The following is an 11671-nucleotide window of genomic DNA, read 5'->3' on the forward strand; positions in this document are numbered from 1 at the left end:
TAGGAGTTCTTGTTGAGCATATTTGAAGTACTTGTTATTTTCATCCATCATTGAGTCCCAACGACGATCCATGAAGACTATGCCGCATGTATCAACCCGACCAAGCCATGATACATCAACGAAGTCAACGCCAAGACATATTGTATCCACATTTACATCAGCAAAGCATCATGAGATTGAAGTCATGCAAGCTTATCCCAAACAACCTGGCCGACCTCTACACGACGTCACTACCAAAGTTAACCTTCCAAAAGCTTGTCCGAGGAATTGGTATGCCTAACTATTCATATGCAATGCTTGTAGTTTCTAATTCGGAAGTTATGTCAAACTCAAGGAGAGTATCCAGAAGTATACTCACTTGATCTTAATGTACTCTTTTTCCCTACGATTAGGAGTATTTTTCCCACTGGGTTTTTGCTACCTAACTAGGTTTTAACGAGGCACCCATCATGGGCTAATCATACCCTTGTGAGCTCTTCTACTTGCGTCTAAAAGATGTATAGTTTTGACTTAATGCAACTTCTTACTTTTCTACTTAGTCTATGGGTTTTCTCCCACCTTGGGTTTTACCATAGCGAGGTTTTTGTGAGTTTTACTTTTTATGCATTCTTCATTGATATAAGACTCGCATTTGCTCATTGTGCCGACGATTTCATCAATTGTACTTACTTCATCGTTGAAGACCTGATGCGCCGTTTACTTGAGTATTTACACACTCAAGGGGGAGTGTTACAATCTTATTAGATTAGGAATGTGATTGTGTAAATCCTAGTAGATATAAGAATGTATCTTATATTCCTTTTAGGAGTTGATTATCTATTAAATGTTGTAATCCTAAATGGAAAAGTTTTTACATATCCTACTACTATAAATAAAGGCACAATGGGGTGGAATAGAACACACCCACAATTACACATCTCTCTCTTCCCTCTCTATATGCCACACCCTCTCTCTATATGGCTTCCATAATTGTTTAGTAAATTATGCCTACAACATTAAGTACATTTTCTTTTAATTCAAAACCTAATGAAGTGATTTTCTTTTTGTTTTCTTGTCTTAAAATATAATTAATTTCCTTAATAATAAGTAAAATTGTCCAAGCATTTCTACTTAATATATATATATATATATATGTGTGTGTGTGTGTGTGTGTACGGTTGAATGTGAATTCAGTCTTTACTTTTGCCACAAGTTAACAAGCATTTCTACTTAAAAAAAAAAAAAAAAAATATATATATATATATGTGTGTGTGTGTGTGTGTGTGTGTGTGTGTACGGTTGAATGTGAATTCAGTCTTTACTTTTGCCACAAGTTAACAGGGAAGTAGAAATAAAAGCCTTGTTTTGGAATAAATTTTCATGTTAGATACACGTATCTTTCTTATTCTTGATCTAACATATGACACATGAGTAACTACAAGCTACAAAGCTAGTCTTTTCCTCACCTTGACATTATATTTAATGGGAAACATAAAGGTTTCTACCTTGACATGATCCTGCCTCTAAATTTCACAAAGAGAAATGCTAAGGAGACTTTCAGAAGTGGAACTCTGCATGGACTTTTTGCCATTTTATTTTTTGGCATAATGTTTTATAATGTTGCGATGAGAATTGACGTTAAACTGTAAGATTATAAAAAGTCCAAGGAAAGTTCCACTTTAAAAGAATCTCCTTGACATTTCTCGTTCAGAAAAAGGACTTATGTACATTAAACAGGTACATAATCACGTGGTGTTCAAATTTAATGATAAATTAGAACGTCACGATAATACCAAACCTATGTAATGTAAGTTACTTCACGTATTTAGAATTTTTATTTTTCTATTACTTTATTCATTTCCTTTCTTCCAAATGAAGCGTACGTAAGAAACTGAATGCCAAAAATCTCATTTGGAAAAATACTTGGACTTTTTGACTAAAATAAACGTTGATTATACATTCAAAACTTGGAGTTGAATAAAGACTCGACATATACAGAGGACATCGCAAGGGAGCAGAGACAAATTGTACAGGAGCACGATTTAGCACACCAATTTTCCAATTTCAAAGCCTTGGTTCAAAATCCAGTGGTCCAAATGCAACACAAAACCCGCTCTCATGCAATTTTTGATAATATCAAAATCAATATATAATAAAATAATGGCGGCAACTGCATGCATGTCTGCTCCAAATTCTACCGGCTACCCTCGTTTCTCTCTGTCTCTACACTTTATGCGTTTTTTATGTGTTCATATTTAATTACGTAGAGTCTCGTTGAACAATATTCCATCGAGATTAATGGCAGACATTCCCCTATCAAATTATGCCAAGAATATCGTATGCACACACACACATACACACACACCATATGTATGTATGTATGTATGTATGTATGTAGTTGGTCCATCGTGAGGAAATTAAATGTGGCAGTCCGATTGATTGGTTCCTCTTGCTATTTAGCGTGTTTGAGTTTTGATAATAGTTTTCACAAATAAAACCCTAATTAAGTTTTTTTCCAAAACGAATTTGTAATTTTTTCTGTCAAACCCAAATATTGTAATTAAATGTGAAATTAAGAGCTTGTTTGACTGTCCAAGGAATCCTAATCCGTGAAGCCCAAGGCTTGCAATGTATGTAATATCATGTAGCATCTCTAGCTACATGATATTACAGAAAATTACTAGAAATGAAGTCGAACAATTTATATCACACTCGAATTTAGGTGATTCCTAGTGCCCTGAAAACTAATTAACATCCTTCTCAATGTTCGTCCATCAGAACAAGTGAATTGAAAATGATCAAAAGATAGAAAGTAACATGGGATGTGTAGAATGTAAAAATATGTGTATGGATAGTACCAGTCTTTCTTAAAATATACGAAAACAAACCAAAGTCAAAACCAGGACCATACAGTTTTACCAAGTAAACTAAACACTCGTGAGAGACAGAGAGCTGCAAGGGTGTAACGCATATATGAATAATATGAGAGTGGCATGAGGCAATGAAGCAGGAAAGCGAGAGGAAAGAAGCAGAAAGATGAAGAAGAGAAGGTAAGCACTTTAGTTAAATAATAAATCACAATTCACATCCTCCTCTCTTCTCATCTCCTCATCTCCTCATCTCCTCTTGTTTTCTTTTCTTTTATTTTTCGTCCAAACCGCGTTTTCAACTTTGAATAGTAAATCAACACATTCAAAGTATTTGACATTGATTATAAGCCCAGCACACTCAGACCTCCCCCCCTCTTTCTCTCTCTCTCCCCCCCCCCCCCCCCCAGGAGCTTTAAATTGAAGTTTTTGGTTTCTGGGTTCCATTGTTCGTTTTCATTCATTTTCCAATTTTCCTCCTTTTTCCGTTGGAAATTCAAGTCTCATCTGATTTTTCCGTTTCTGGGTTTTTTCAAATTATCATCCAAAACCTTGAAGTTTCGATCTTTCTGGGTTTTTCTTCAAGTTTTATTCATGCAGGATTTTGAAACGAGAAGAGACGATCAGAATGGCTGTTAGGGGTTCAATCCTAGTGGTTCTCCTTGTAATCTTCTCCTCCACTTTAGCAGCGATTGCCGGACTCCACAGCCACGACAATCACAACCCAAATGCCTCCACTCTCGCCGGCATACAGCTGCCGGAGCACATGAGCTTCAACGCCGTCTCCTCCTCCTCATCCCACACTGGCTGCAGCCTCAGCAGCTCTAAAAGAACAAACCAATCAGATTCAGCCATGGAAGATGCTGACGACTCTGACGACGACGAAGCCGCACCCGAATTGAACCCTCATAAACAAACTATGAAGCTCCATCTACGGCACAGATCACAGAACAAACAATCCGAAAGAAAAAACTCCGTGATCGAGTCCACAGTCCGAGACTTGATCAGAATTCAAACCCTCCACACAAGAATCGTAGAGAAAAAGAACCAGAACACAATTTCAAGGCTGCAGAAAGACAAGAAGCCGAAACCCTACCAAACAAATCCGGTTGTAGCCCCTGCCGCCTCGCCGGAGTCTTACACCAACGAGCTTTCAGGGCAACTTCAGGCCACGTTGAAGTCTGGTGTCAGCCTCGGCTCCGGCGAGTACTTCATGGATGTTTTCATCGGTACACCCCCTAAACACTTCTCTTTAATTCTCGACACTGGCAGTGACCTTAACTGGGTCCAATGTGCGCCGTGCTACGACTGCTTCGAGCAGCAGGGCCCGCATTACGACCCGAAAGACTCAACTTCTTTTCTTGACATTAGCTGCAAGGATCCGCGGTGTCAATTGATTTCGTCCCCGGATCCTCCGCAGCCCTGCAAGTCCGAAAATCAAACGTGCCCGTATTTCTACTGGTACGGAGACAGCTCCAACACTACCGGCGATTTCTCCCTCGAAACCTTTACCGTGAACCTCACGTCACCGAACAAGGCAGAGTTCAAGAGGGCGGAGAATGTGATGTTCGGATGCGGACATTGGAACAGAGGACTATTTCATGGGGCTGCAGGGTTGCTAGGGCTTGGCAGAGGCCCTCTTTCCTTTGCATCTCAGCTCCAATCGCTGTACGGACATTCGTTTTCCTACTGCCTTGTGGATCGAAACAGCGACGCGAATGTCAGCAGCAAGTTGATTTTCGGGGAGGACAAGAACCTCCTGAGCCACCCGAAATTGAGCTACACTTCCTTGGTGGGAGGGAAAGAAAACCCTGCTGATACATTCTACTATGTGGAGATAAAATCAGTCATGGTCGGCGGAGAAGCGGTGGACATACCGGCTGAGACTTGGAAATTGTCGCCGAAGGGTGCCGGCGGGACAATCATTGATTCCGGCACCACGTTGAGTTACTTTGCCGATCCTGCTTACCAAATTATCAAGGAGGCATTTGAGAAAAAGGTTAAAGGGTATCCAGTTGTGAAGGACTTTCCAATTTTGGAACCTTGTTACAATGTGTCAGGTGTCGAGAAAATAGAGCTGCCGGAGTTCGCAATTGTGTTTGCGGATGGAGCTGTGTGGGATTTCCCAGTAGAGAACTACTTCATCCAGATCGAACCACAGGAAATGGTCTGCCTGGCGGTGTTGGGGACTCCGAAATCCGGCCTTTCAATCATCGGAAACTATCAGCAGCAGAATTTTCATATCCTCTATGACACAAAGAAGTCTAGGCTAGGATATGCACCCATGAAATGTGCTGATGTTTAGAAGCTGGAAGAAAAATTGTAAACATTTTTTTTCCTTGGTTTTTTTTGAGTTTTTCCTTCTGAAAAGGATCAGAGGTGGCACAGAAATTAGATTAATTGTTTTTTTTTTTTTTTTCATTTTTCATTTTTTTGAAGTTTCAAGTGATTACAGATTGATAGCCACAAAGGGTCATAATCTTTACTCAAAAAACAAGAAATATTAATGCATTTTTTTTGCATATTTTTATACTGGTTCTTGTTCTTATTGCCTTCTGATGTGTTTATTTTAATTGAATGAATCATAATGTGTTTATTTTAATTGAATGAATCATTCTTTCATGGTTTTAGACTAGAATTCTTTGCTTATTGTTGCCGATTTAGAAAATACGTTGTTGTAATCAGCTTAACTATTTCAAAATCTGTCGACCGTAATTTGATATGGAATCCTGAATCTTTCTTAGCCTTTTAGTTTTCTATATTATTTTTGTTATCCTGAAGCCTAACACTATTTGGAATTACTATGACGTATTCCCGGTCAATTATTAGGTGTATGAAACTTTAATATACAGGTGTGTATAAAACAAAGAACGGGTCAACCGTTTGACAGTCACAGCTTCCATTGATTTCAACATCTGTATATCATTTGATATTACAAAATTACAAAGTATAATTATGTTTACACAATTCGGATTTGGATCCCATTCAGATCCTCTTTGTAAAGATCATAGGAATCCTCATATCTTATTCTTTCATCGTACATAATGCAGCCAAAAAATCATGTTGATTTTTTTATTTAAAATTAAATACAAACAATACCTAATAATTTTTAACCGCACGATGTAGGATATTGAACGGAGAGGACCCTTATCCACACAATTCAAAGGCGGTTCAGATTAGCCCCCTAAAATTGCTCTGGTAAAATATTTGTAGCATATCAACACTCATCAGCTTGGGTACGATTTGGCAATTTTCTTATGGGATTAGTCCGTCCTTGTCATGTTGTTCATCTGGCAAATCCTAGTGACATGCGAATCCCTTGTCATGAGAATGACTTTCATCAAACTGAAATGTTACTGAGATGGTATTTTGATTCAATCACGTATTGTTATGTGCAAAAGTTCAAATACGTAACAGCAAGGTGATTGACTTAAAATATTGTTATAATAGCATGCGTGCATTTCCACATAACAATTTGCGAGAAAGTCTCTGACTTGTTTCTTGCTGTAGAAGAAATGAATGGCTTTTATCATAAGGGCTAATCAGCCTTGTTATGTAGAGAGATCGAGTGGCTTACCAGAGAAGACCATCAGAAACCAAAACTGATAGTGTGCCCAATTCAGTTCATTTTCCTTCATTCATCTACCCACATTTAATGCTAAGTCATAGTTTCGCTGTTTAGGAGCTTCCAAGAAAACAAATTTGATATGCCTTCTCCTTTCTCTCAAAACTATCTGACCAGTATTAGTGGCTCCATCGCTGGCGGCGGGGCTAGCTCTTGTTAGCCTCCCATTGTATTGATGTTAATTGTTTGAAAAGCGTGAAAAGTCTAACCTTGGATGAGGAACATGCAATTGGGATGTGATCCTAAATACTAGAATTGGATCCCATTTGGATCCACTTTGTGAGGATCTTAGGGGTCCTTACATTTTAGTCATTCATCGTGTATCGTGCGATTAGAAATTATTTGACTTTTTTATTTAAAATTAAACACAAATAGTATCTAACGAAAATTGACTGCATGATATATGATGAACGACTAAGATGTGGGATCCCTAGGATCCCCACAAAGTGGATCCGGAAAGGATCCTCTTCCCTAAATACTAATGAAAAAATGTTATGCTTCAAGACTTCAAGCAAATGAACTCTCTTCCAAATGAATTGATTTGATGACTGAAGTGTATCAATATGATTAAAGTTGATACATAATAGGCCATGAGGATTCTTGCCGGATCCTCTAATCACATCTATTTATCGTACATCGTGCGGTCAGAAATCATTGTAAATTTTTTTATTTAAAATTGAATATAAACAGTATCTGATAAAAATTAGCAATACGATAAACGATGAACGGATGTAATTGAAAGATTTTCAGGATCCTCAGAAAGAGGATCTGACGAGGATCCTCTCTCCATAATAGGTGTCCAATCTCATAACAAATTGGGCATTAGGAATTTGAACTTTCCAACTATCATGTAATAATAAGTTGGACTTGGGCATGTGGAATGGGAATTGAGGCTTGTGTGGATCACGCTTGTGCTAATTAATCTTAATTAATCAAGGCCTTGTGTGGGTTAGGCTTGTGTTAATTAAATCTTACTATTAATTTACTATTAATTAATCAAGGCCTCTAATATTAACTTAATAGGATAGGATCAAAGGACAAAGATTTTGACAAATATTTTTACATTTCTTTTTAATCTTCAGATTTTATATCATCCAATGGTCCTAATTAAAATGATGTGGAGGATTTGAATCAATAAATAACATGAATGATGACATGGAATATAAATCCTCATAAATAAATAAAATCTACAAAACGTGGGAGGGAGGGATGAAGAACTCCATTGATTTCGTGATTGCCCAGAACAACCAGATTTGGTAGGTCTTCCTGACAATTTGACCAAAAGAAACAAAGAGTAATAAATACAACTTAAAGAACTATCCAAAATTTAAGATATCAAAGTTTTGCCTTAACCCAATTCTCACCCAAAGATACTAAGACTAGGTGACACACCCCGACCTAGATCAAGGCATGTTGGCCGTCACGTGAGAGTGACGTAGCCATATGCGCAGTGGAAACAAAATTGATATAAAGAAATGTGAATAACCAAGAACCAAGCTAACTAATTTACGCTAAGGAAACATAAGTGCAAGCATGGTGTTTAGGTCTAATTACACATAATCAGAGCATAAGTAGTCTAAGTGTAGTCCAGCAGGACGAATACTAATTATACAATACCAAAGGTGGTCCTACATTAGTGATAATCTGTCAGAACCGCTGGCAATTCCTTGCAAGCCACCATGAGCACTCCTACCTAAAACCTGGAGAGGCGTAAAACAAAAAGTGTGAGTGGGCAAAAATAAAGTTTTTCAAAACCATTTCATTTATCAAAAGTAGTAACCCATCGTCGTAAAACCTGTATAATTCCCAGAAAATAACATACATATTTATATCTCAAAACCATATTCGAAATAACAATTCCACAAATATACCATGTCAAATCTCAGCACAAAAATAAGTAAGCCAGGTGAAATAAACCAATATGAAATAGAATGCCAGCAGGAGTCACCCAAAGTGACCTGTACGGTTGGAACCACAACTCATCAATCAAATCCTTCACACGAGTTGGAACCACCTAATGTGGTCTGTATGACAGGCTAGGTGTAAATAAATACGCTCAAGTGCTACGATCACATGAAGGTTGTGTGAAGTATCGCAAGTCACCTACGAGTCGGAACCACCTAGTGTGGTATGTACGACAGGCTGGCACTTGTCTTGGATCCAAGGTTAGCGTGTGGTACGGAAGGTGAACGATCACATGAAGGCTAGGCCTGTCCTCTGTCGGAGCACTAACACCGGGGTGCAGGATAATAAGCTCTAAATACATCTCAACACCATTATACTCACTACCATCATTACCATCAAAATACTCACCTGAAACTTACCTGAGCGTCCACAACGTCAAGCAACAAAATATATAACCATACTAATGCATAATCAAACATAAAGAGCATTTGACATGGCATTTCAACATATAAAACCCTTTTATTTAATTTTCTGGGAAAAATACCAAGTATGTGTATATATATATACACTAAAAACCAAAAGCCCACTCACTGATATGTGGAAGGGTCGTAGCCCCCGAGTCTCGCTTGACTGCGCTCTTTCTCTAGATAGGTCTCACTTATATGCGAAACAACTATTTACACGTTATTTTAAAGCACATAACCAATACTAAGTAATAACTTCTCATACATTGCTCAATTAGGGTATTTGAATATACTATCGTGACCTACTCAACCCCACAAACATCCCTATATTTTTAGAAAAATTTTCCGACATCCCACCCGCCCTCACACACCGGCCAAGGCACAACTACACTCACGGCCATGCGTAGGCACGTGCCTGGCACACTGGATGGAAACCCTAACGGCGTTAGGGAATATTTTGTTAAAAGTTAACATATATTGTTAAAGATACCTGACACCATTAGAATATTCCGTCAACTTTGATGGAATATTCGCCTCCTTCTTCCTTGGTTTGCCGGAGTCTAGCGCTGGCCACCTCTGCTATCGCCGGATTCTGGAAAACTTTAAACTTCAATATCTTTCTCATTTTTCATCCAAATTTCATGAAATTTATACCAATTTTAGGACGAGAAGAACACATTCGTACCACTTTTAGGACCTAAAACCAACGGAAACTCGTCAGACAAAGTCACAATAATTCGGCCACCCTGCAACTCACTAAACCCGAGTGTTTCTACGTCAAAATTAACCTAAAGTACTAGAAAAGCAAGAATAAAACCTTTCTAAGTCTTAAAACTACCTGAAACCAACGCGATCATGACATATGAATAGTGCAATTCGTTGGAGCTCCCTGGTTCTAAAGTTTCCAAAGTTCTCCCCTCCAACCAAAGGTATACTTGAGTTCGTAAGGTTACAAGGAAGGTGATGATGGTACCCACAAGCTCGATCTGTGAATGGAGAGCTAGAGTATGAGTTGTCTGTACAGGTTGTACGGACAGATGAAAATGATCGAAAGGGAGAGAGAGAAAGGAAGTCAACGGGTTGGTGTGTGTGTGTGTGTGAGTGTGTGGTCCAGGTTTTTCAACCCCACAAACCACAAAACACTAAAAAAAAGTTTAAGTTTCCTATTGGGTCCAAAAACTTAGGAAATGGATTTAATTGGTCAAAATACTAAGCTCATTCCACACTACACAACTCAATGTTCAAGGGTAATTTAGTAATTTTCATGCTCTCGAGGATAAATTATTCCATATTTCGAGACGGGCTGTCACACTAGGGTTTAATTTTGTTTATTTAACAAAAGATTCAAGAGAGCGAGCGATAGCTTGATATGCTTTGTGTGCTTCGGAATATTGTATAAATCGAATTAAAGTAGCTTGTAATGAAGGCATTGTAAACTTGTTTATCATGACATTGGAAATAGGGTTTTGATGAACAAGTTACTTAGCGAAGAAGGCTTTGGTGTATTTAACACAATACGTTGAAATGAAGGAAAGCTTATTTATTGATATCCCCGATCAGCTACAAATATGTACATATACATGAGTCAAAATAAACACACAAGACGGAGCCTTCACAAAGGTTGCTTAGGAGAAGTCTCAGCAGTCGGTAGAGCCCCAGAAAGAGAAGGCACCGGATGGGGATCATTTGGAGCCTCAGTACTGGACAAAACCCTAGAAGGAGGAGGCATCAGAGGTTGATCATTCGGAGCTTCATTACGCGGTACAGCCCCAGAAGACGAAGGCAATAAATGCCTTTGGAACAAACCCACAAATCTCTGATGATCAAGTAAAACCTGACCATCAGTTTCCTTCATCTGGTCAAGCTTCCTCTTCATGTTTGTAGCATAGTCATGTGCGAGCCGGTGTAACTGTTTATTCTCATGCTTGAGCCCTCTAATCTCCTGTTTGAGACTCATCACTTCAGCCGCCAAGGATTCAACTTGGCGGGTTCGAGCAAATAGGCGTTGGGCCATATTAGACACAGAACCTGCACACTGAACACTGAGAGCCAGCGAATCCTTAACAGCTAACTCATCAGACCGTTTGGAAAGTAGTCTGTTATCTTTGGGAGTGAGAAGGTTCCTGGCCACCACCGCAGCGGTCATATCATTCTTCATCACGGAATCCCCAACGGTAAGAGGACCAGTAGGGGAGACGAAGGATGGGCGCCATATGTTGTCTGGAGAAGGCGGGGCTGCCTCTTCAACAAGGTTCAAGTCAAAACGACGGTCGGAGGGGCCAGACATTTTCAAAGGTGTTGAAGAGAGAAGAGGTCGGACAAATCAAGATCTTAGAAGTGCAAGAATGAAGCTTCTACTGGTGGAGATTCAAGTGTGCTTTGGAACTTAATGTCAGCCTCTATAAAAATCTGCACTCGACGGAGCTTCAGAAATCGAAGAGGCGCCTGCTCAGAAATCGAAGAGGCGTTTGCTTTCTCAAAAGCTGGGCTGCTTAGAGATCACGAGGGTTGATCTCAGAAATCGAAGAGGCGTTTGCTTTCTCAAAAGTTGGGCTGCTCAAAGACCACGAAGGCCGATCTCAGAAATCGAAGAGGCGCTCGCTTTCTCAAAAGCTGGGCTCCCCAGAGACCACGAGGGCCGATCTCAGAAATCGAAGAGGCACCTACTTTTCCAGCCTTGTCAGCACCCGTCACACGCACACTCAGCTTTGCAGAAATTATGGGCATTCTGTCGAAGACTTCTGGGGAAGTAGAAAACACATGAATCTTACTGTTCAATCACCCACTTCCCACACGCAACAATAGCTCATGGGTACCACAGATAACTTTGC

At 39.3% G+C, this 11671-nt stretch overlaps 1 protein-coding gene across 1 annotated transcript; it reads left to right on the forward strand.

Annotated features, from left to right (window-relative positions):
* The first annotated feature begins 3236 nt into the window (after positions 1-3236).
* Positions 3237-5378, forward strand: LOC126611160 (aspartyl protease family protein 2-like). The gene has a single exon (XM_050279347.1). The coding sequence runs from the start codon at positions 3475-3477 to the stop codon at positions 5149-5151; it is 1677 nt and encodes a 558-aa protein (XP_050135304.1). The 5' UTR covers positions 3237-3474; the 3' UTR covers positions 5152-5378.
* Positions 5379-11671: the final 6293 nt, after the last annotated feature.

This window comes from Malus sylvestris, chromosome 17 (genome assembly GCF_916048215.2).
Source record: "Malus sylvestris chromosome 17, drMalSylv7.2, whole genome shotgun sequence".
NCBI classification, from domain to species: domain Eukaryota; kingdom Viridiplantae; phylum Streptophyta; class Magnoliopsida; order Rosales; family Rosaceae; genus Malus; species Malus sylvestris.

What these genes read in the sequence shown, in the direction of transcription:
- LOC126611160 (XM_050279347.1), top strand. Translation starts at nt 3,475, where the DNA reads ATGGCTGTTAGGGGTTCAATCCTAGTGGTTCTCCTTGTAATCTTCTCC.